The sequence below is a fragment of the Ammospiza nelsoni genome, chromosome 5 (assembly GCF_027579445.1).
Source record: "Ammospiza nelsoni isolate bAmmNel1 chromosome 5, bAmmNel1.pri, whole genome shotgun sequence".
NCBI lineage: Eukaryota > Metazoa > Chordata > Aves > Passeriformes > Passerellidae > Ammospiza > Ammospiza nelsoni.
This window is the reverse complement of record NC_080637.1, coordinates 33,459,053-33,485,188: the sequence shown is the minus strand read 5'-3', so window position 1 is coordinate 33,485,188 and position 26,136 is coordinate 33,459,053. Positions and strand designations below refer to the sequence as shown.

At 38.4% G+C, this 26,136-nt stretch overlaps 1 protein-coding gene across 3 annotated transcripts in view; it reads right to left on the bottom strand.

Annotated features, from left to right (window-relative positions):
• MSRB3 (methionine sulfoxide reductase B3) overlaps positions 1–26,136 on the bottom strand; it is a 79,069-nt gene that overhangs the window by 27,155 nt on the left and 25,778 nt on the right. For all 3 annotated transcript variants that reach the window (XM_059472115.1, XM_059472112.1, XM_059472114.1), the window contains exons 3-5: positions 16,192–16,300; positions 14,307–14,384; positions 4,065–4,093 (exon numbers count right to left, since the gene is read on the bottom strand). In XM_059472115.1, the coding sequence (XP_059328098.1) occupies positions 4,065–4,093; positions 14,307–14,384; positions 16,192–16,300 (216 nt within the window). The remainder of the gene's footprint in view (positions 1–4,064; positions 4,094–14,306; positions 14,385–16,191; positions 16,301–26,136) is intronic.

Sequence of the window (26,136 nt, the reverse complement as noted above, 5' to 3'; positions counted from 1 at the left end):
CAAACACTGTGAATATTGATTCTGTGATCTCAATAGGCACAGTGTTTGGATTGGAGTATACAGTCTAAGATTGTTCAGACATCTGGACCGTGGCTGATGAAAAGGTTGGGACCACTTTGTAAAGAAAAAAAAGCGGGCAAGACAACTATGTACAAAATAATAAATGGTAATTCACCCCCAGTGGAAAGCAAGGTTGGTAAGACTCCTGATCCAATCACATAGGGCTACGATTCTTTCCTTTCAGAAATGCTTTCAGGCCTTGTAACCAAATTCACTGTTGTGTGGCATTAGACCTGATTGTGATGACCTTACTCATATAAAACTCAGTGCAAATTGTGTCTAACTTAAACTGGCAGCATTAGGCCTCATTGATGTTTTCACTAAGGACTTAATTCTAAACAGATGGCTGCTCACATGTACAGTGGCAGTTGCGTTGGTATGACACAAACTTGTCTACCATTACATCTTAAAGACTGTGGTTGCCACTAAATTAAGTCAGCAAGAGACAAGTTAATCTTCTTTGCTTCATACTCAGATCAACACTAAAGATTGTGATGGTGATCACTGAACATTCCAGTTTGATTAAAAGCAGGTTGCATTTTTCCCTTTACTATTAGTACTATAAAAACTGAAATGTAAGGGACATGCCCCAGGAAAACTCCAGCCCTCCCAGTCGGCAGTAGGAAATTCACCATTACCATTCCCTGGTGACTAGGGGGCATGCTGAGGTAGTTTTCTTAGATTATTTTGATATTACAAAAGTGGGATTTAAAGTGTGCAGCAACAGCTTTTGAGACCTACAGTTCATCCCGTTAGGGAACAGCACCCTGAAGACCTATTTACTCTAAATTTTAAAAAAGCAAAAATCTATTTATAATTTATCAAATTATTTCCATTAATTGTTCCAATATAATTCTTATATTCTAAAATTCTGAAATCTTCTAACCAAGCACATAGCACAATAAGCATTTTAAACACTAAAATACTGATAATAAGAACAAAATTGTTTCACCTGTGGGGTTTTTTGTGGTTTACATTGTTCTCCAACAAATTGTGAGGAAAAAGAAATATTTCTCCTACAACCGTTTTTGCTTTCAAGTACTTTGTTAGAAAAAAATCTATTTTCGGTACCAGTAGAATTCATCATAGTATGACAGGAAAGCAAAATTGTTTCATTTATAAGATCTTGTAACAGCGTGAAGCTAACCCCATGGTCTCTGAGACAGAAATCCTGCCAGCTGTAGACTTATAAAGAGTTAGCAGAGAAAAAGAAGTTTCTCAGATGGAGCTGTTAGTCATGATATGAAGAATGTATGTCCCCTACAGATGTTATAGTTATTTGCATGATAAATCCTGATCATCACCATAGGAATTTTGCAGCCTTCTTTTAAATTAATGCTCAAGTTCCAATTAATCTTCTTTTGACAATGTTTGTCTAATATTTCAGTGTTTAACAACATTTTCAGGGTTACATTTGCAGTGAGCTTATTTGGTACTTTAAATGCTGTATTTCTGACTTTGTACTTGCTTCAGAAAGACTTCTTTTAATTCTTCAATGCTTCACAAATATTTCTAGGAAAGGCAGGTATAATAGCATTGATAAATGTTTATTAAGGGCATATCTAGACTTGCAAGTTAACTGGAATTAACACTGGGTTTAATTTAGAGCAAGCAATAGTTGTGGAACAACTCCCTAGGAAAAAAAAAATGTATTCTATAATAAAATTACCTCATTCTCATGTTCAACACTTGAACTGTTTTGAGTAACATAAGATAAATGGGAACAAAGCATGTTTGTTCCAGTTTGTGGGATCATTACTTTACTTAGGAATGACAGTCTAGGGAATTCAAAATGAAATGAGGGATGTGAAAATACCTTAAGGTGTCTCCAAGAATCTTGAGGTTGCATAAATACAGACTCAGATGCCAGCAGCCCTTTTTAAACCAACACTACACTGACACTTTCCAAAGGCCTGTGAAATGCAGAACAGGGTGCTACACAAGGCACTGCACCCCCAGACACAAAAGAGGGTTTTTTTTACAAGGATGCCATCACCCATGCACCTTGAGTGAACAGGGTGCATTCACTCAGCAGGAGGTCTGGGATTATTGTCTGCTTTGGGAAAGTTATAGCAAATTCTTTGGTAGGGAAACAAAACCAGATGGTGCCAGTATCTTCACTTCTCCTCTGCTCTTACATATTGGGAACAAAAGAGAAACTTAGAGTCCTTGTGCCATATGACTGTCAGGATCAGCTTCTTGGTGGAAGAATTGAGTGCTCTTCCTGTGAAGAGAAGGCAGCTGTACCTCTCACAATGATAAGGGGGTTTTGAGCCTTGGTGTTGCTTGGTTTTAACAGCTAGCCTTGGTTGTTAAGGGTATCTTTACAACCAAGATACCCTTGAAACCTGTGCCAAGAGACACAGCACTGATGAGACCGAGGTGTTAAACCTTAGTAATTCTCTGTTCCAAGTACAGGGTTTGGGGCAAAGATTAAAATGGGACCAGGACCCCAGGGCAGAAAGGCCTGGTGACATGTGCTGAGCACACCACAGCAGCAATAGTGCCGAACTTTTACCACTAGCCTCGGAAAAGCCATGTCCCTGCCTTTGCTGCCCAGGGAGCGGCAGGCAGAACAGTGCACCTCACAGGAGAACTGCTTCAAAAGAGACTCAGAAATCTACTTGTAGCTTAAGCCACCAAGCAAATTGAAGCTCTGCAGAGAGCATTTTTCCTTTAGCAGAGAAGCAGACGTGTGACATTCCGCTCCACACCCTAGTTTTGGTAAATGCACTAAAATAAAGGGGGTAATGGCAGAAAATGTGTGAAGCTGTCCCTCATGCAATCCCTCTGTTTTGTCAAGATCCAAAAATCAATCTTAGCATAGAGTTTATTCAAGAAATATTTAAAGCAAGTAATCCCAAACTCACAGACTAAAATCACAATAGGAGCAAGATGACGTAAGTGTACAAGATGTAGGCATTGGCTATTTAAATGCTTCCTGCTGTAGATTTCACTTCCATATAGTTCCAAAGATAAAATCTAATGTAGAAAGAAAAAGCAACGTAATGCCTCACATTTCAAGCCCACTGGAATAAAGGAACTGGGACAAAAGGAAACTTACTATTCCATAAACAACCTGATTAATATACATTGTAAAATTCATAACATTATAAGCAGTTATAATCACAGCATTAAGCAAACTATATAGAAGATAACATTAGTCTAAAACCAAAATTTCCGCAATAATATTAGGTTTCCTGTTTAGAACAGACTTTTTCATCGTAACAAAAAATGTATTTTGAATTACCTTTTCAAGCAATGGACATTTCACCTAGCTTCAGGACAATAGCCTATTCTTAATTTATTACTGTTTAACTTTAAGGAACACCTAGGAATAGTGAACTGAATAAGTAACAGTCTCCCCTGTTTGCTGTCCTGTGTTTTTTGTCTTGTTAGATATACATTAACCTGTTAGACTGACCTTCACTTCCCTCCCAGTTCCTACAACACATTACAATTCTTTATAAAGACATCTTGGGAGAGACTGCCTTTTGGTAATCCTCCTCAGTTGAGCTCTACAGACTGGTCTGGCATGCATTGTGTACCTGCATCTGTCACGAAAATTTGATGACAAATCATCTGTTTCCTGACAGAGAGGCTGCACTGACTTCAAATTCCCACAAAATGTTTTTGTCCACCAGGAAGAAAACCATTTGCTCTATTGCAGTGATCATTTTCAAACTTCAATCCTCCATTTGATTTAGTGTGTATTATCATTTATTTGTATTACAATTTTTCTGGATCAATTAAAGTCTGTTGTAAGATACATCTTCTCTATCATCTTTTGGGAAAATGTAAAGAGACCGGAACTAATGAAAGGAATGAAAGCAAATGTTTCACAGTAACAATGCTGTTTTCAGAGGGTGAGAAATGAAGATCCTTTTTAAGGCTGACCTACCCCAGTTTGTTTAAAACTAAGCTGAACTTGAACTGATAAACTACTCTTTTGAGATTAACCTGAATAGTGTACATTCAGTAAAACACTGTAAATGTAAACATACCTGAATTGGAGTCAAACTTTGTTTCTGACCTGAAAAAGAAAATAAAAAGATTGTAAGTTCCAAGAACTGCTTTATGCCATAAACGCCATTTGTCAGACTGATCCCTCCAGCAAATACCATCTTTAACCAGACTGTCTAACTCTGTACATTAACATTTAATGCATTCAAAGGCATTTAAACCCAAATAATGACTATTATCTTTAATATTTTACTGTTTTGTATGCTGTAGTTACAAAGAAGATATTTTGAAAGGCAGATCATTAAATGAAGAAAATAAAATATAAATTTGAATTAGGATTAAATTATATACTGTGAATCATAGCATACAGTTGTTTGTATGAATTAAATAGTTTCCATTCATTTTCATTTTTGAAAAGTCATTAGGAGGATTTAACTCATTCATGGATGTTTCCAATCTATTTTTGAAGCAGATACCGCTTCATTAATGTCATATGTATCAAATGATCTGTACTTAATTGTGCAACATCCTAGGAGGTTTTTGTTTGTGTGTGTCTTCAATTGACTCATTCTGCACATAGGAGTAAGTGGTTTGATTTTCTTAAAAGTGGAAAGTGGGGGGTGGGAGAGAGGAAGGGAGCCAGACCCAAATTTTAACTTGTTTTAAAGTCTTTGCAAAAAGACAATGATGTGTGCATTATGCACCATTAGCTTTGGTCGTGCACTGCAGATTTTTCTGTCCCTAACAAGTAGTGTTTTCTTCTAAGGGCTTAGCTCTTAGCAAATGAACCCTATAACCTGTATATTTAATAAAAGGAAGAAAAAATTAGCCCTTGTGGGAACATCATGTTTCAGATATTGGTTAATAATACTTGTAAATGTAGAAGCCTTTGAAGGTCTCACTTCAATTGTGGGAAAACTTAAGTTGGGTAATTACTCAAGATGCTGCTGATGTGCTGTCAAGCAGAATTAACCCTATGACTAGGGCTATCTACACAATCTGCTACAAGACAGCATTGTCTATATTGAGCTCTCAAACCAATTAACAGGCATGTTCCAATCAGATTTATATCGCCCACTAACAATCAGTTGCACACATGGTCATGGCTGTCACAGCAGGACACAAGGTCTGACCAGCAGGAGACCTGTTAAAGCATCTTACGTTGGCAGCAAAATGCATTCCCCCAGAAATTCTAAGGAGAAAGTACAATGTTGGATCCTTCTACATTGCATCAAGGAAGGAATGTATTTTTGGGAAGTTACAGTCCTTCTTTTTTCAGCAACAAATGACTGAAGCTCAAAAACTAATTGCAGATTTATTTTCAACTTTTATTTTATAAGCTTCTACATGCTTTTACGTGCACTCTATATTTTTATATAACTCACATTGTAATTGTATACCAAATATCTATGCTACAGCAAATAAATATAAAATCAATTATAATTTGAAAAATTAACAGGTTCACACCATTAAAGTCGTCAGAAAGGAAACAACTCTCTTGTCCCATGCTGCTCACTCTGCACCTTCCTTCAGTGTTCACAATATTTTGTCTTAAATATAACTCTCAGGAGATGAAAAGGTGAGAGGGAAAAGACATATCTTCATAATTAATATTTTTAGTGCCACCAAAAGCACTGAACAAAGAAAGCACGTTGCTGACATGCCTTCACAAATAGCAGCAGCAGTAACTGCCCAGGGCACCAGCCCGTGCACAGTTTGGCAGTATAATTCAATTGGTATTACACCAGCAGGATGAAGTCCCCACCCTGTGAAATGTGGTAACCTGGGGGAAATTCCACTGAGTTGGAATTAAAGCTACTTAGTCAGTGTTTCATTTACAATATTCTCCTCAAGCTGCTGTATACCTGCCTACACTATTCTCTCCTGCTCATCACAGTATCAGCAACACCTCACTACCTACATAGTCAGACACAATGTATGAATTGTACTCTCAGCATCTGTTTATCTGCACAATCAACTTCTCGTTGCCTAAACTGTAGATACTCCCTATTAGTGGGTCAAAGAGAGCTCTTGCTTCTCAGCCTGAATGCCTTGTTATGGACATATGCACTGCAATTTGTGGCTTCAACAAACTGGCCCAAGGGCCAAGGTGGCAGAGCGTGCATGGGGAGGAGGGTCACAGGGGTCACTGGGCACTGTAATTAGTACCAAAGCTCCAAACAGTCATAAATTACTGGACAACACATCAGAAAACTGATATGGGGGTGATAAATGAATCAAACTTTGTCTGGCAACAGCAGAATAGTTATGAAAGAAAACACAACATGGGAGGTAGTACTAGGAGCCATCAAGAGGAGGAGGGTCACCTGTGTTATGGTCACCATTTCCCTTTGGGAAAACCATGTAAAATTTAGGACACAATATTACAGAAACTGTTAGAGATCTGAATAAGGCACAGAAAAAAGTGGAGGAAAATAATGAAGCATCTTTAGCATTGCAAATAAGCAACAAGTGGCAAATGTGAGAGAAACACACTGCAAGAACACAGTCACCTTGGCTACTTGAAGGAATGACAAAGCTTACAGCCATTTTAATGAAAGCAGCATTTTTCCCTTCTTCCAAGATTTATATCTGCTTCTCAACAGCACGTTAGACAAAATGTCAGAAACTAATTGTGCATGTGTTAAAAATGCTCAACTAAAATATGGCCATTAAATAGGAAAAAAATAAATGCTGAAAGTACATTCCAAAGGGATGTTCTGCTACACACAAAAATATTCACTCTAACTTCTTTATACTTTTAAAACTACATTAACTAGAAGGAAAAAACTCCTCAGTACATTGTTTTTTATCATAGTACATACTCTGATACCCAACCTAAGCATCCTACCAAGCAAGATGCACATTACATAGCCAGGTCCTGACTGTACAAACTGTCTCTTATCATTTATCACAACCAGAGGGTAGCACCCCAACACCATGCCCCACCATCCCACCCCCAAATGAACAGATAATAGCTTTCTGCATATTTTCTCTACTTCTGTCTCTTATAAAGGAGTATTCTGAAAGCCAGGTGATCATTCATAAATACCTTTGGAAAGGAGTCTATATGCATAAAGAGGAACAAGAGGGTATTTGTAAAGTGCTTTTCATTTCCAACTTCGATATGGCTCAACTACACACAACACATGGCAATACAAATGTTAAGTAGGCTCAGCTACCAACATACAATGTGCCAGGAAATGGTGAGCTACTGGAAAGATTTAGCTAAGCAAAGCTGCTGCAATACTTGCAAAGATCCCAGGAATAACTAAGTCAAACACAAACAACAGAATATATGATAGTCATTTTATCTGTACTGCAAAGAGGTGCAGGGTTTCTACCTGTTTTTTTCTAAAAGACATCATATACCAGATCTTCAGACTGCCAAGTACAAAGTAAGAGTGAGAAATGGAGTAATGATAACCATCATGTGTTCCTATAGTGTGAATTTTAAACTACTGCCTTACTAAGTATGACTAAACTGCAGTTGTTCGGTGCCACAAATTACAGTGTCAACAGACACACTAGAGCTGAAGTTAACACAGATCTGCTACTTGCAAGGGAAGCAGGCCTTTGTCAAAGAGAGAGGGAAGAGGACTTACTGCAGAACCTCTGCTGTTGTAACACAGCCTTTCCTTTTACCTTTCATGATAAAGTATTTAACAGGTTTTTATAGGTTTTGTTGAGGGAACATAGGGAACAGACTTTGGAAGCCCCACAACTCTCTCAGAAAGTACTCTGCAGTTCTGATCCTTGCATTGTAACATGGAAGAAGTCATTTATTCCTCTTGGCTTTCTAGGCCTTTGCATTAGCAGTTTATACCAGGCTGCTCCTTTGCAAGGCTGTGTTTCAACTGTGCTAAACAGAACATTGGTAGGGGCAGACATTCAATATAGTACTTCTCTCTGAAAAGGACTTTGATAAAGATCTGTTGCAGTCATAAAGATGATGCATCATTGTAGGATCATATTTAAAGGAAAATGGACATGTACTAAATGAACTAGCCTATAGTTAAAAAATATTCTAGTCCAGAGAGTTACCATGTTGTTTGTAATAGTGTTAGTATTAATGATTGTACCATGTATACTTAAAGGAATTATGAACATGATAGAGAATACTATAAATCATGTGAGTGTTTTGTCTTCTCTCCTTACTCCTTTGGTATTTTATTTTCAAAGAATTTTATTCCATATTGGCATGGGCAGTTTGCTGAAGGGATGATGGCCTAGCAGGCTCCTGATGCAATCCAAGCCAGCCCATGTCCTGGTCCAGGTGACTGATTAGGACACAATCAATCCTCTCTCTCCCATGTTTGCCTCCCAGTGGTACAGAATATACCTAGCTGCAGTATATGTGTTCCTGCCACAGCATTGCTAGCATAAAGAAGGCCAGGACAGTAATGCTCAGTTGTGAACATATTCCTGGACACTGCACTGGCCCTTATCATGCTGATGAGAGCCCTAGACAGGACCTAGGCAAACTGCAGGGGAGGCTCAGGCCAGGGACCAGAATGAACCAGGTCACTCAGTTTCAGAGTAAGGAGCTGATGTTAAAAACACAAGCCATGTCTTGTCACTTGACTCTAGGGCCAGAGAAGAGACTTTTGTCCATTTTGTTAAGTATAAACATAACCCTTCTGAAAATGTAAACCATTACCTGGAAAGCAGTCACTGATCGTACTCATGAGGTGAAGCTCCAAATAGCTTCTGGAAGCTCCTGAAAGTCAAGGTTCCAGAAAGAAAAATGCAGCAGTATTCCAATGTAAAAATAAGTTCATTGGATGTAACTACTGATGTAACTACTTAGGAATTTATAAGACCTGCACCATCAGGGAATTTGAGAAGTCCCCAAACTTTAAGAACCAAGCAGAAAGAGCAAAGCTGGGCTTGTTGCTGTGTTTTGGCCAGGGGACAGATCCTCTGATGTCTCTGGCAGCAAAACTACTAACAGATATTTCCCAGAGCTGGACATCCCTAATGCCTCTCTCTCTTCAACCCTTATGTGGATTCTCATCATAATACAATAATATATATTGTTTACCATAATTTTATCTGCTACAGTCTAGTAATATAGTTGAACTCTTGTTCAGGCCTCTCCTCAAAGAGAGCTTGAGTATGCTCTCTTTCCTGATTTTCTTATTGCTTTAAGAACTTAATATCTTTGAGGTTTAATAACTACTTCCCTGAAAAATTTGGCTGAAATTGTCAAATAGATTAAATGATACAGTTTTATTATTACAGAAGGATTGACATGGAGTCAGCATTACACTGTATTAGTTCCTCAACAAGCCTGGTTAAAGAAAAAAATTCACTATTGACAGATGATGTGATAAATTTTATTCTGCATATTGATGAAAAGCCAAATTCAAAATGAGCATTTTAACGTCAGAGAATTATTTAGGTTGGACAATACTTTTAAGATCATTAAAGGTCCAACCATTAATCAAGAACTGCCAAGTTCACCACTTGACTTTGTTGCTAAGTGCCACATCTACATGTCATTTTATACCTGCAGTGATGGTGAGGAGTAATCTCTGGGTGAGTTCAGTCCAGAGAGACAAAATGTCTTTAATGTGAGAGTTATAAACAGATAAATACAGAAATATATACCTTCTGCAGTCATAATCCATAACAATTCACCCTACCTGATTTTTGCTTGAGGTATATATGTGCACATACTAAAGCATTAAAGAAGGTTAAAACCAGCTGAAAATTACTTCTTCCAAGCAGAGTGACTGATGAACAGTCAATACAAAACAGAGTAAATTTCAAACAAGGGAAAAAATATATCAGACTTAAAAGTTTACAAAGAATATGTTGTACTTTTACACTGAAAATAGCAATGAAATTCATACTAGAATCAGTATCCATACAAGGATGGTAGAATCAGAATCTGTGCAAGGATCATCTCTGGTACTCAGCACTGGTGAGGCTGTATCTCCTGTTCAGTTTTGGGCCCCCCACAAGAAGAACTCCAGGTGAGGTGGTGGAGTGTGTCCAGAGAAGGATATGGAAGCTGGTGAAGGATCTGGAGCACAAAAAGGGTGCTCAGAGAAAGCCCTATCACTCTCTAAAACTACCTGAAAGAAGGGTGTAGCCTGGTGGGTGTTGAGCTCTTCTCCCAAGTAGCAAGCAACAGAATGAGAGGAAATGGCTTCAAGTTGTACCAGAGGAGGTTTAGATTGAACATTAGTGAAATTTCCTTGTGGAAAGCATTGTCAAGCACAGGAACAGATTGCCCAGGGAGGTGTTTGGGTCACCAGGCCGTAAAGTATTTAAAAGATGTGTAGATATGGCGCTTGGAAGCATGGTTTAATGCTGGGCTTGGCAGTGCTGGATGAACAGTTGGACCCAATGATCTTAAAAGTCTTTTCCAACCTAGACAATTTGTTGATCCCTACACTGGTGAGAACCAACTTACTTCAAACAAATGTCATTAAGTAGAAACTGCTGGGATTGACAGTCTTCCAAGGAAATGAAGAGACAGTGAAGACAGATGAAGTTGCTCAGGTGGTTCTTTTGGATCTTACTAGAGAAACCATATCAGTGATGTCATATGGGCTCTCCTAGACAGATAACCAGTGCTGATTTTTCATGTGCCTTCCTCAAAGAATATGAAGATCAGTAAGAAAGCTTAAAGACCATTCATTAAGCACGCAGCACTGGTGCAAGGAAATACCTTGTAGAGATCTAGCCTGGTGACTGAAATCCTTCCTGGTCTTGTGAAGGCAAGAGTGGCACTATGCTAATGGTACAATAACATTGCCCAACCACTCTTTCATTTTTTCTTGATTGGATTTCTGAGAGATGTTGAGAAAACCTGACACAGCTCAACAAAAACCAAATGAAAACATAACATGGATAAGACTGTTGCTGTGTCTGCTAGTATACATTCACAAGAGCCAATACTATTACCAAGAATTCCTTCCAGGAAGCACTAAGGGCAGCAGTGGGTGTTTTATGAAGACTTGGTAATTTAGTCTTTGGCCCTAAAAATTGGAAACTGACAAAACAATAATATTTCTTTTTTTAAAAAGAAATCATTCTCCCAGGCTTCCCAGTTCCCATCTATACCACATTTTTCTCACAGTCCTGCATATGGTTAAGGACATGACCATGGTTTACTAAATATGGAATAGATGGTCTCCTATGGCAGTAGCACGAGCCATGGATTTCACTCAGGTCCATTTTAACCTCCTGTTTCCATGAATAGTATTTTTGAATAACGTATAAGAAAGTGCCTTGAAAAATTAAAGTAGGCACAACCTTGCAAATACAGTTGGCCTGAGAAAACACTGAGGATCTGGGTGACATCGGTGGCTCTTTGTGAACTGATACAGAAAAACACAACCCTGCTGTGGAGACTGTCCAGCTGTGATAAGTGTGGCTGATAAAAAATTAACACAAGTGGGTATGGTTGATAACTATAAGGACTTTTTCTTTGGCTTATTAGTTGTCTGTCAGATCCAAGTTCTGCACTGAGACATGCTCCAGCCGCACCAGGTGAGGTCCAGTGAAGAGAAAGCCATGAAAAAACGCCCTAGAGAAAGGTGGGGGCAGCAGGGCTCCTTCTTTTAGCATAAGTCTACAGCTAGATTGGAGTAAGTCTAAGACAAAACTGCATAAGGACCGGATTGCAGGAAAGGACATTCTTGAGATTAGTTTATTGGCTCTCTCATTTATTGCTTTTTTAGACAGCTGTACTGGGATGTAGGAGACTGCACAGCGTGAAAGTTCAGAGATGGAATAATAAGATTCACTGGCATGATTATGCATTTTATGTGTGAGGCACCTTTGATTATGAAAAAGTTAAAGCATGTCCTTCATAAAGCTTGGGATGTTTCTCATAACACTAGCACAAGTAGGTAGATGAAGAGATGTGACATGCCTAATTGTTTCTTTTATCTTCCTTGTGATAGAGACAAAGTTCTATTTTAAAGACTTACCAAAAAACAGGTCTTTCATCTGGAGTGTAAAATTCATATGTTCCCTGACCTCATGTGTCACATGGTAATGAAACAACGTAAATCAGAAACGTTAAAAGTTGAAGTTTGTTAATATTACTGCTGAAGCTCCAGTCTCTTTCCTAGTTAAACTGACAGGTCCATAGTCCAAATATATATATTTACAGATTACAACGACATAAAGACAAAAAAAAATCAATGGACATCAATAAGAAACAAATGTAAATGCAAGTTTCAGATAACTATTTGGACATTACAAAAAGAAACCACCAAAAAAATTCCACAACATCACAAAAATTGCTCACATTTTAAACGGGCAAATAGACTTTCTTTGTATTATACTAGCATCTTACTCCTAAGGAAATACTTCAGTAATTTACATTTTGTGGTGAAAATGTAAAAAATATATATTTTGCATTCTCTTATCTATGTTTCCTTCTCACTTTTTTTAGCTGTCTGGGCTGAATCAGGGACCAAGATTCAGAAATCTCTCTTCCCTGGTTGAGGAAGATATCATATACTGATATTTTGAGGTCAATAAACAAAAGAAGAGGGACTCCTACTGGCTTCTGCATTTTTTCCCACAGTTGTCAGCCACCTCAGAAAAACTGGCTGAATTAGATGTAGGCCAGAGGTGGCAAGAGTTCATAAGGCAACACAAAGACTTTGGGGGGACTGAGTTAAGGCCAGTCTAATCTCAGGATACAATAGGTCAGGTGTTTTCTTCAGGTGCCCACTGGCCTGGGAATTATTAAAATGAAAAAATAACTTTCCTCTTTCTCTCTCTCCTCCCATAAAATCCACAGGAGTCTCAAAGAGAATCTGAAAACAGAGACATTTCCATATAGCTCATTTTAAAAAGAGAAATCCAACTCATTAACTCAAGACTATGCCAGAGCAAACTGTACACTTGAGATAAGTCCCATATTGCAGCTTTTTCCCATCGTAAAACTATTTTGAAGGCAACTGGAAACTAGTTCACATTAATTTATGAATTAATGCTGTCCAAAAGTCGCCCCACAAAAAACCCCTATTCTTTCTCCATCAGATGATAGAGAGGAAGCCAGTCTTGAAGGTAGAAGGTGAAATCCTGACTCCATTTGCTAAATATGAATTGACTTCAACAGAGCCAGGATCTCCCCTCAAAAGATTTAGCTATAGTAAGCAGTGGAATGCAGTCTAAGCAGCAGAGTAGAAAGACGAGTTATGGAGAGTTTGGATCCCCACTTTGCACCCGCAAGCCAAGGACCATCGTAACATATGACATGAGACTATTGTCTTGGCTGTGTCTGTAACCATCCGATTTTCAACCCAAAAGATTCACATTATTACCAGTTTCTGCAGGTAATCCTTCTGACAGAGGAATCAAACATTACAGAGACCATGTGCTTCTTTCATTTTACAGACATCTCCTGAGGACAACTATCACTGCCACATCTGGTGATTCTAGAACTACATCAATTGTATTTTCCTTTAACCTATTACTGGCACAATATTGTGTAGTATTAGTGCTATACTGACCATCCTGCTTCATGCTCTTGTAAAGGTAACTCTTTAAGTGCAAGGGACTAAGTTAGGGAGAACTGAGGGGGAAAAAAAAAAAATTAAACTCTCCATCAGAATGAACACAAGCAGCCAGAAATAAGAAAAAGCACATAAACAATGGAATCTGTGTAGAACAATGCAGTGATCAAGGGAATTCAATCAACACTGCTTCTAGCATCAAATTTAGGGCTATAATTCCCACAGTACTTCTAAAGAGTATTTTTAAACCAGCTCTCCATGTGTGCTAATTTGGATGAATGGAAATTCAATAAGTAATGAAATATTACACAGTTTTGTTTTCTTAACTGCTTGAATTCTAAAAAAATGCATCTACTTTTTTTTTCATCATCAGCTAAAATGCTGTATGTATAATTCAGCATTGCCACTTGGTATCTCTTAAAGCTACCTGGAAGTAATTCTAACAGTCAAACCTCAGTATTGGTTGACTCAGTGAAAGACTGTTACAATTACTTGGTAGAGCTGCATATAGAAAAAAAAAAAAAATTACTGATTTTTTTTTCCCTGTCATACTTCCTCTTTTACCTGAATGTCATCTTCCTATCTCATTTATCCTAATTTTTTATATTTGCTATAAGATTAATTTTACTACAGCATTATTTACATTGTTTCTCTTGCATTCTTTAAAAGGTGGAATGACTTCACCATTCTGTGATTTTATGAAATGACCTTGTACAATTATGTATGAAATATATACAAGACTATACATAATCTAAGAGACAAAAATCTCAAAACTATATTTAGCATACTCACTTGAATAAAGGAGTTCCACAAACAACACATTTGTATATTCCTTGAGCTTTATGGTGTGTGTACTCCCCCTCAAAGGCACTGGTAAAACAATAAGACCGCATTTTAAAATTAAATAAAGGAATTCCTTTTTTTTTTAATTTTTAAAGTAGTTGAGTCTTTAGAAAAATGTTATAGAAGTCCACGATTTCTAAGTTGGCAGCTGTTTTTTATTAAAGGTAGCAAATAAAGCAAGCACAGGAAAAGGGGAACGTCCTCGTTAGTGCGCCTCGGATGTTACGCATCATGCAAAAGGAGGCAAATTGTCCCACAGTTCAAAGGCTGGAACAACAACAAAACCAAAAAGGATAGAATAGAAGTCTTCCACTATCTGGCAAGTGAAATGTCAAGTTTTTGTAAACACAGATCGTTTGGCACGTAGCTCAACCTGCCCCACCTCGCTGTGTCCACGTCTGGGCCGCGTGCAGGGCTCAGTGGCTGCAGTGGAGCGAGGTGTGAGGCACTGCAGAGCCGTGGCGCTGGGTCAGGCCAACGCCGGCTGCCCGGGCGGCACAGACATTGTAGCTGAAAATGAAATAATTGGTCCAGGATTTCAAGCTGTGCACGCCTTATATTTTCAGTTGAAAAGCAATATTCCAGCTTTAAGGGAATATTTTTCTAAGTTAACAATCTAAAAGGCTAGGAGGTCATTCACCTAATACGAATCAGCTGCGCTAGCCCAACAAAAAGCCTATGTGCTCAGCAGCTTGTTTTTATTATCCTTTCACCCTTTTTATGAGGTCCAATTTTTTTTTATAAACAGGATTTTTAAGAATGACCTAATCTCCGATTGTTTGTGTGCATTAAATCACGTTGTTGGTCCCGTACACAAGAGCACGGAGGGTTGGGGGGAAGGCAAGGCAGGTCTCCCAGTAAAGGAAACCGTCCCCTTGCCCTACCACGTCTGTGGCAGGATGAAGAGGGCTGGGGTGGGGAGGGCGACTGTCCCCACCAGCCTCTCTGGCACGTTCAGCCACCAAATTCAGCGCTGTCAGGAAAAGGTTTGCCTATTAACCAGGACCCCACGTGCAGCAGGGAGTCCTTGCAGCTCTTGAATGAAAACAAGCAGTTACATCATTAGTACGTTTAGAGCAGAGGTAAAGCCAGGGCCTTGCGCCAAGCTCAGTGGTATAAATTAGACAACAAAAAATGGCTGGGCCTTGGCAAGTTACCTTTGGCTAGAATCAGCTGAGAGAGAGAGACTTTATTCACTAAAAACAATCTTGGAAGTCTGTCCTTTTTTTTCCCCTCCAGGACTTAAGGCTGGGTTCCAGCGACTAAAGCCATGTGAGGGCAGTTATTGAAAATTTTTGACATTCCAACCACAAATGAGCCAATAAATACCTTCTCCACATGTGCTTCAAAAAGAAATTGGAGTGGGGTGGAAAAGAACTAAATTATGCTACCTTCTTTCTGCAGCCAAAACGTCTATACTTACAATGGCCACCTTCAAAACTCCAGCCTCCTGGCACAGGGCCATTTCCCTCGTGGTTCTGCTTACTGCGATGTCTTCCAAAAAAAGTGTACTTAAACCACTATTACTTCCACACGTTTTGTAGTAAACTAAAAACAGACTCTAACTATGAGCCTGGTGACTTTATAAGACATGCAGTGTTCATTAAAAGAAAAAGTCACACAAGACCCTTGGCCCTGGCCCCCCTGTTGCAGATGCTTGTCTTTGCAGTAGTGTTAATTTGTAGGGGTTAGTAAACAAGTGTAGAAATCCTGGAAGAAGAAGAAAACAACCAACAAAACTTGGTAGGGAAGGTGAGGAAACAGCAGTAAGAGGAGGGGTGAAAAAGAAAGATGCCTGTGTTTTTAGATCTGAGTTTCTTTCATCCTGCCTTACCTTTCAGTCCCCTTCTCCTGAGTGACATGGTACTGCAGGGGTGTCAGTCGCTTCCTCAGCTCTTCCTGGGAAAAGACCACCTTACAGTCCTTTTTATCCCTACATGACCCTGCAAAAGGAGAGGATATGGGAGAAGGAGCCTTTTTAGCTTAAATCCTGAATAATTGCTTTGGCAGACAGCCACAGTATAGCTTCTGCATTCACTTGTCAATGACCAGGCTGGTCCCTAATGCACAAAGAATGGCTCAGCTGAATTGCAGCTGATTATTTATTCAAATATAAGTATAGAAAAGAATTTTTATGGAGAGCCAAGTGATTCCACTGGAGCAGTGACAATGTGCTACAGCCAAAGCCCTTTGGTGTGTTATACACTAAATTGTTGAGCACACAATCATTCACAAGAAAGTACCGCTTTTCGACCATTAAAAAAAGATCTGCAAAAATCCCAACTACAGCTGAAACATTCTTTACAAGACATCTATATTGGAGACTTATGGTAATGGGCATATGATGTTTAGCCACAACATCTGGCAATTTCAGTTCCCTTAAAAGTAGCTGAAAAACAATTCTAACCTTCAGAATTACAGTAAGGTTGATTTAATTTCTAGTTGCATCCTCAACCTTTTCTCTGTTAAAAAAGTAGCCTTTTTCTTTTTTCACTGTTGAAGCACTAGAATAGAAGTCCTAAGGAATAAGTAATTTCTTTATGCACAAAGCTGTACAAGGTTCAACTTGTAAAATTTGTTGCAAAGGAGGGTTCTGTTGAAATTACCCTCCTCTGAAAATCTAATCTTAACACTTTGCTTAGTTCACACAGAAAATCCAAGGAGTACATAAGGATTACAGTAAAAAATAGACATTTGCATAGTGCAAAAATCCACACTGTGAAAGCAAAAAACAACAATAAAGTTACTTCTGGGAATGAAAATTCTCCAAGTAATAACATAAATTGCAAAATATTCAGGTAACTTTGATAAGCATTGGCAAAAACTAACTGACCAAATATAGCAGGGAAAATCACTCTAATTATGACAGTAATTAAAATATAGTGCAATAAGAAATAAACACTCCCGACGAAAATATTTTTTGCTAGAAATATATATACACTCATAAAAAGACCAATTGTGTTCCCAAAGTAGAGGCAACAGAGCTACCCATCTGTATGTCATTTAGTACAGGAGAGGCAATGGCAGGTTTAAATTACATGGTATTGGATTGCAATTTCCTAACATTGGATGCTTTTCTGCTTTTTTACCTTGAGTCATTACTAAGGAGCGTTCATAAAAAGTAGCTTAGAGCACAGATGCTTGCAAATCATTTAAGAAAAGATGTTTCTTTCTTCCTCCCCCTCTTCTTTTCTCAATTTTTTAATGTGTGGGGGTGGGTGAATAGGGGAGAGAGAAAAAGAATAATGCTGTTGGTCACTACCAACTAACCCTAGGAAGTATTTTCAGGAAGAAAAAAGTAAAATTGAAAACATCTGATTGAAGTAAATAGTGCAAACATAAAAAGCATTACTAGTGAAAGAAAAGTATTGAAAAGCGACTTTATTTCATAGATTAGAAATTACTTTTGATCTAAACATTCTTAAAAACAGATTGTTTTCCACTCTGACCCATCTCATTAGCTGTGCTGCAGACTCTTCATTTTAATGGCAAGCTTTGAAAGAGCGCTGCTGTACGCCTTTGTTAGCTTCAATCTTATTTGGGAGAGGGATAAAGATTTCATTCCAGGTCTCTTTGTTTGTCTTTCAAGAACCACTAAAGCAGTATTCACACAAATTTTGCAGGAATGTGCCCTGTGCCATAGCTTACAAATTATTTGGTTTTGGTGCACTTAAAGGTCACCTTCCAAATTAGCAAAATTTTCCTACATCCTGGCTTTTCAACCTTAAATGTAAATATTGTTTTCTAACTGTAAGTGAGGTTTGTTCTTTATAACATTTGGTTGCTTATTTAAGGATGTCAAACTTTGGAGGTTTTTATTCTCCAAACGTGCAGGACTCTAGGACTAATAAGTCTTTCAAAGTATAGCTAACAGGGAAAGGAAGCATATGCATTATATAAATAGCTATTGTTATCTTGCATTACGCAGCTCAGAAAGAAACTGTTTGAGAGACAGTCTTTTCTCTACAATTTCAGTTTAAAAAGTAGTCTAGGGAGCAACAAAGAATCTTACAAACTAACATCTCTTCAATTTTTAAAATATCTGCCATAATTTTAAAAAATAAATTCAATTTGCTACATAACTGCTGCTGCTGCTGCAAAAAGGCAAACTAAGCATAACTTCACTTTGAAAAAGTGAAAATACTGAATGGTTTTTTTAAACAGTCAGTTTGCCCCCTTTACATTCCTTAAATAATTTTTCATTTTATTTACAAATTTAATGGTCTCCAATCTGTGGGTTTACTATATGCATAAGAAAATTTCTAGATGCCACATGATCCACAACAATGATCAGAAGTAGGAAGTGTGTTAAAAAAAGATCTTTTGTATGCCTTGTTTTAATAATTAACCGTATGTTTTATAATACAAACAATTGTTTATGTCTGCAGGGGAATTTTGCCAAGCTACACTGAGGTAAAATGCAACCGACCCCAATAAGGGATTCTTCAAGTTTGTAATTTGAGTATCGATCAAAAAAAAGTTGCACTACAAATTATAAAGAAAATCCCTTGGTCCAGCCTTCAGCATTCAAGAATGGCCCTATTAAATTAATTGTACTTACTATTTAACTTCTGGCAACAAACAGATAGCTCAGTAAATGGATCACACTATTTCCCTATTGCTGTGGAGGCCAAGAGGTAAAGCAAGACTCATCCCTGACTGCAGAGGATATAGGGGTATTTTATCTGAAATGGGGATAGCCTACAAGCTTCTATAAAAATGCAATTAATCCTAGAAAATACTAGATGAGATTCTAGGAATACATTCCTTCAGTTAGGAAAAAAAATACATGCAAGAGGGACAAAAGTGCATAATTTTTGGTAAAAGAGTGTTTCCTTCTGGTTTTGCAGCTGTTCCTTTATGACATGAGATGACTATCACATTCAAGGCAACTGTTTGTATTCTGGGAGGGGACAACATAAAGCTACACAAAGATGTCCAATATAAGAAAAACTGCCACTAGTAATGGAGCTGTTATTGAGCTAATTATTAAACTAGAGAATAAATGGGCAGGCTGACCACCTTCCTCCATCTGGTTCTCCATAGATGGGATGAGGTTTGGGCTCTGGAAAGGGTCCATACAGGCAACAAAATGCTTCAGCAGCTCAGCCATAAAGGCAGGCTCAGAGTTCACTGGCATATCCCACAGTTTGAGGCAAATGAGAGAAAAGGTCATCAGTTCTACAAACAGCATTTTGTCACATGATTAAAGGTGAGGCTAATTTAAATGCTGTATGAGAATAAGAGAGCCCGGATTCATAGAATCTATGTTGGCACTCTTGTTCCTTGGAGACAGTGCTCCCAGCAATGACTTTTAGAAAAGGCCAGGACAGTTATGTTCTGAACTCCAGTTAGATGCAGCTGTTAAGAGGTGAACTGCCTGCAAAGACAGACAAAATCCCCTTTGATCCACTGCAGGATTGGAGGCCAGATTAAATCTCTCTAATCAGCACCCCATGGTGCCTTCTTTGGGGCTGGCACTCCTAAGAAAAGCAGTGTTCAGGCAGCTCCTTCAGCCCTCTGGCAACAGCTACAGCAGCACTAAAGGCACTTATGATCCTGGAGCAGGGTGGAAGGTTTTGTGAGGAAAAGACCAGCCTCAAAAATCTTAATGGAAAACAACCCCAAACAAACAAACAAAAAAAACCTGAGGAGGGTGAAACAAACATCAACAGAAACCCTTCTTGGAGACTTCACAGTATTCTTGTGTTTAGGAATGGGATTTTTTTTTCTGAAAAGCAAGGGAGGGCATGCTGCCATTTACTATTCACCCGCAGACTATGAGCATTTCAGAGTTCAGCTCTGAAGTCTGCTGTACAAATTAAGTGAACAGAAAGTATTTTCTGAGTGTTGACCTGATAATGAAGACATTAATCATCTCACCTCACATATAAGTTCCAACTGACTTTTCAAACCTGTGGTTCATAACACTCCTTCCTTATAAGCAATCACAAGAAAACCAGCAACCAGATATGTTCAGACAGATGGACACAAGTTAGCAGACCATTACTCCTCAACTCAGCCCCTCACCTGTTCCAACACACCAGAGGTTGGTGATTAGTGTCTGATATGCCCTGAAATGTGGTGGCATTTTGCCTGATAGCTTTCCTATATCAAACATTCTTTTGAACCATTCTAACATTTTTTTCTTGCATTTTGTTGCTTCCTATCACTGAAATTAACTCAATATTTCAACTGCATGGAAGATACAACATCCATTTTCCCTCTTCTATCTATGCTTATATTCTACTAGCATTAATGGACATTATGGTCATGCACTGAGCACATACCACTTAGACTTCCTGAACTAAATACAGCAAGATCAAATGTTCCAGCAGGGCACAGCCATATAATAAATCAGCCTTCTAGTTTTCCGTACTATTTCTTTTAATATAACCAAGCAGTTTTTTAGGGGCCTTATAGTACCTTTTATTTTTCATATTCCACCTCAGCCCCAATCCTGCAATGTGACCTGTGTAGGCACACCATTGAAAATATGCATAGCTACTTAAGGGTCTATGACTGTACATGAGACTACAGGATCTGGCTCTAAGTATACATCTTTTTGCTTCCCAAAGTCTGTCCCATTATAAGCGAATCTTGGTAGATTGATGGTAAATTACCTCAAACTGATATTAAGAGGAATTCCACAAAGTTAAAAAATATTTGCATACATTTCTTTAAATAAATATCCTTACATATACTATTGCTAACACTTAGTATTTTTAAAAGTGGAACCTCTCATTTCTTTTTACTTCAGATTTCATTTCACAGTTTATGCCTCTTGTTGCCAGTTTTGCCTCACTGTCTGATTAAGAAAAGGCAAACTCACAACTCTCTCTCACATATTTTAATTTCTGTTTAATTTCTTCTGTGCAGCCTCTAGTTTTCAGCTTCTCAGGAGAATGTTGCAGTGTTCTCTCACTGCAAACAAGCCAGGAACTGCCATCTAGTTTAAAGAACAACTCTTGAGAACGGTTACATTGCAAACAGTTCTATTGGCTTGTATTTGGAAAACACAGTTTTATAAAACCTGTATTTGACATGATAGTTCTTTTTATAATTCCCTCACAAGCCATTTCAAATTACCTTAGCCTGCTGGTGACTAGGATAAATGCTGCAAAAGAAACTAAAATTTCAGTTTCAGAATTTCCTCTGAAATGTTTGGAGGTCAGGTTTAAGGAAAATTCAAACTTCATCATTAAAAAACCCCCATAAATGTCTTACACATTGAAAAACAGATCCGTGGTTCCTTTGCTTTCTTGCTGTAGGTAGCTAACTCCCACCTGCTGTTGAAATACCATTTGCAGTTTCATGCAAGCATTAGAAGTAATGGAGCGAAGACCATTTCCACTATATTGTGCGTTGAAAATCCAAAAGCCAGGTACCAGAACAGTAGTTTGAATTTTGGGTCAAATTCCAGGTTCTATCTTGAAAGAACACCACCCAAAAACTAACTGTCTTCAAAAAAAATTATTTGCTTAACACCAGGAGGGTCAGATGGTCACTAGGGAAGGGCAAGCCCCTTCTCTGCAAATTTGCAAACTTCCCATACTATCAAGTAACAGAGCTATCACATTTTTTTCCCATCTGGTCATCAGCACAGCTCTTGTTTAATAAAAAAAAAATTAAAGAAAAAAAAAAATAAAACCTCCAGACTGCCAGCTAATGCATCTCTATGCACTTGTTTTCTCTGCACAGAAAGTGGTACTGGGATCCCAGCAGGCAGGCCCATATAGGCAGCATCTGTTGTTTCCACAGGTCTGCAAACCTGCTTGCAGCAAGTTACACTAAGGCAGCCATGCAAGCCAAAGGGTCATTCCCTGGAAAAGAAATCTGAAGCTGCCTCTCCTCCTTGTGAATGTAAAAAACATTTAACAAAAGACTGAAGTGTTTTGCTTAGTGGGAAAGGGGGAAAGAAAATCAGCTCCTTTTGTCCTCTCCAGGCATGTCTACTTTACTTCCATGTCTGACATCAATGAAATAAATGTCACTACCAGACACAATCTTGGTCTCACAACCTTTCCAAATTATAACGACTGAGAGGAGTCCACCACTACCCTGCATTAGCTGGTGGAGATGAAGACAGTTTCCTCTGCAGCTTTTTGAGCTGTCATCTTCACTACTGTTGCAGCAACAACAGCATGTGGCTGCTCAGCAGAGGCTGGTGAATAGAAGAACCTTCAATTAAGTGGAGCAAAAGCTCATTATGTTAAAAACTGCCACATTTGTTATTGTTTCTGCTGAGATGGCCAAAGACAGAGTGCACAGGGCAGCTGACCTATTTGCCTTACTCTTGGATGCAAACCAGGCAAGAAAAGATCAAGATCTATTGGTACAGCCATGGAGGGGGGAATATTTATAATGATGGATTTCTCTTCCTCTGCCCCCAACAGATAAAGAGACTTTTGTTTTGCTGATATTATCCTAGCACCTTTCACTGGCACTACATTTGTTTAAATTAAAAACAAGAAAGACAGAAACACTGAGCACTCTTTATCTGGTCAGTAGATTTCTGACAGAATCAATAAAAGAGTGCCCAACATATGGAAAAGCATTTTATTAACAGTGAGATCAAGGTGAATTTAGTAAGAGTGCTTTATGCTACCTTTTTTATTTATAATATTTCATTAAGTCATCAAAATAAGTTTATTCACATAGCTTTAATAAAGGTTTAACCCTGCAGCAGAAACAATTAAAAAGTCAGCATTTTCCAGCAGTTGTGTGTAGCTTATTTTGGCATTCAGGCTGTTGCTAAATCCTCCTGCTGCTTCCTCCACAATAGTGATGTGTGGCCTGTGAAATGAGCACTGGATTTCTAGACTTAAGGTGCCTCAATCTGTACTTGGGCTGGGGGTGGAGGAAAGGAGACAGCTGGGGGAAGGTCTTTCCTCTCCTCCAATTCTTTATAACACCCCAGTCTAACCCCCTGAAAAACTTGATCTGTCTCAGCTGTGGAGGGTAAGGAACACTTTTGCAAAAGCTCTGCCTGCTCTGTGGCCTTTCATGCCACTTCCCCAAGCACAGAGGGACATACCTAGCATGAAGACAAGAACTGCTGGGACACTGCTGCAGTTCATTCTCTGCTATGACACCACAGAAAACACTGTAGCCCACTTCCCTCTCAATCTGCTTCAGGACTAAAGGTAGAGGACCAGTCAAAAAGGGCTGTGACTGCCAACTCTGTTCCCTAATGGGCCTTCTGGAATTCCTTATATTTAGTTAAAATTCAGCCATGCTTTATGAGTCGAGAAGATGGGGTCAAGCCCTGTAAAAGGGCTTTAAGAGGATTTCGTGAAAACTTTCACTGCTCTGCTGTCCTTGGGACTACCTGGCCTGGGCCAGAGCATTGATGAGGAGTCCTTACCCACAGTGCACAAAGCTGCCAGCACCAGACCTGGGCTGCCTGCACCTCCCGTTCCACAAGAACCTCTTCTCCAGACAGAGCAGAGGGCACCTTTGTACCCTAGCCATGCATCCCTACCCAGCACACCTTCTTTTGAAGGAAATCACAAACTGAGATACATATTTAGCTTGTAACTAAGAACAATTTCCCCTCCTTAGCATTCTGTGGGGCACACCTTGTCTCTACTCATTTATCCCCAGATCATGATCTGTGCTGTAGCAACCTATGGTTAACCTAGCAGCTAAGGTATGGTAATGTTGGAGCCTCTAGTGCCTGATTCCCAGTCCACACTCTGGACCCATTCAAGGTTCCATTAAATTCCAAGCTTATAAATTCCCTAAGTGATCATCTCCTCCATTGTTTTCCAACATACTTTTACTGGCTTTAGGGCTCACATTCACTTCTTGCACATTTTCTTGCTTGTCCTCCCTCAGCTCAGCAATATAGAAAATCTCCTTTCTTTCTGTGTGCTGTCATCTCTCCTTCACATCACATGCTCCTCAGAGAAAAGACAAAGCCAGGAGTTTCTTTTAATTGAAGGGGAAAATGTGAAGGCAATCCGTAAAGGACTTCTTAGTCCTCCTGTTAGACACTCCAATAACTAAAAAAAGAAACTTTTCATGAGAAACTTTAAAACCCAGAAACACCCTGAAAATTAATCTTTTCCGTACCCAACTAAGCAGAAAATACACTAAGCCTGAGCTGCAGAAGGCTCAGGAATGGAACACAGGAAATTTATGAACTCCCAGAATTAAAACATTCCTGCAAGAAGGGTGGAAATGGTTTGTGGTGGATCCTTTATGAGAGCAGGAAGGGAATGGAAACAACTTTAAAAGATCCATCAGGGTACACATTAAGGGACTGTCTTTGTGCATGATCTGGGAGCACAAGAAATGTCTCATCATCCCAGTGCTTCTCAGTGGAAGAATCATTGAGGAGCCTCCACCCAGGTGGGCCAGGGACAAGCACCATCTGTCTCCTGAGCAGATGAGGAAGAGTACAAAATCACCAGAATAAAGATTTAAAAAGAGCGGAAAAAAGAGTACAAACTCTAAGGAACGTAACAGAAGGTTTCTTGTCTTCTTTATGATCCCAGGTTTGGCAAGTACTAGACATTTTTAAGAGTACTACACCAAAAGAGATATCTACTAATAAATTTCGTCTTAAAATGTATTAAGTAAGGCATTCTAGACTGAATATTATTGTACAAAAGGAACATTTGTAAACACACTACAACATCAAATGTACTCCCATTAAGACAGTTTTATCTATTTTTTCAAACTCATTTTAAAGCCATTCCAAAAAATATAATGTTATGCTCTATTATGATAATGTAGGGTTCTACTATCATATGACTAAAAGGCAAACATATACACAGATATTTATATAATAATTATACATGAATGGTTTCACATGCTATTTACCATTGAGATCACACAGTGAATATTTTCTACTCTTTTCAACAGTCTTCCTCAAAACTGCTGGAAGGCAGTAAACTGGGTATTTGTAAGACTGAGTTCTAAATTTAGAAATCTATTTTTGATCCAAATTGATATTTGCATTTTTTAAAATTTAGCTGGATACAAATGAATTTTAATTTTTGCCCCCCAGCCAGTTCTGAGGAACAAATACATTCATCTGAGACCTTGTATAGCATACTTAAACCCAGAGCAAATTTTTATGTTCAAGACATAAACCCCAGAAAATATGAATGTATAATGAAAACATTGACAGGCATTTAACCATAGGTGTATGGATGGTTTATGCTATACAATATCAGTCTTACTTTTATTTTCTTTTGGACCATGTGAACAGACTTCTGGAGTAGTACATCTCTGGTGATACACATTACGGAAAACTAAGGGGAAGTTATAATATACATTATAGAAATTATATCTCTGAACATAGAAACAGACAATATGAAATGTTTAGTCATACTCAAGTCACACAAAGTTTGACAGCAACTACTGTACTTTGAACCCACAAGACTAAAGTCTTTACTAGACTTTCAGTTGTTAAAGCCATAGCTGGCAAGCAGTATGCACACAGATATTTCATTGACATGAGCAGTTTGAGAGTTGGGAGGAACAAATGCATACAAATAATTCATGTATGCAAATGTTTTCAAGATCTGCTTCTAAAAGTAATTCTTTATGTTAACAGATTACTGCTAAAAATCCAGTTGTGAGACCCAGTGATTTTTTGTTCACTATTAATTTCAATTTTATGAAAAGACATTATGTTAGAACTTAGAATTAACAAAGATTTAGTAAAAGAATGAGAAACCATACTACAGATATTTACTTAATAAAGACTTACACCATATGCCCAACACCATCTTCATACAGATGCATTGCAGTTTAATCTAATGCT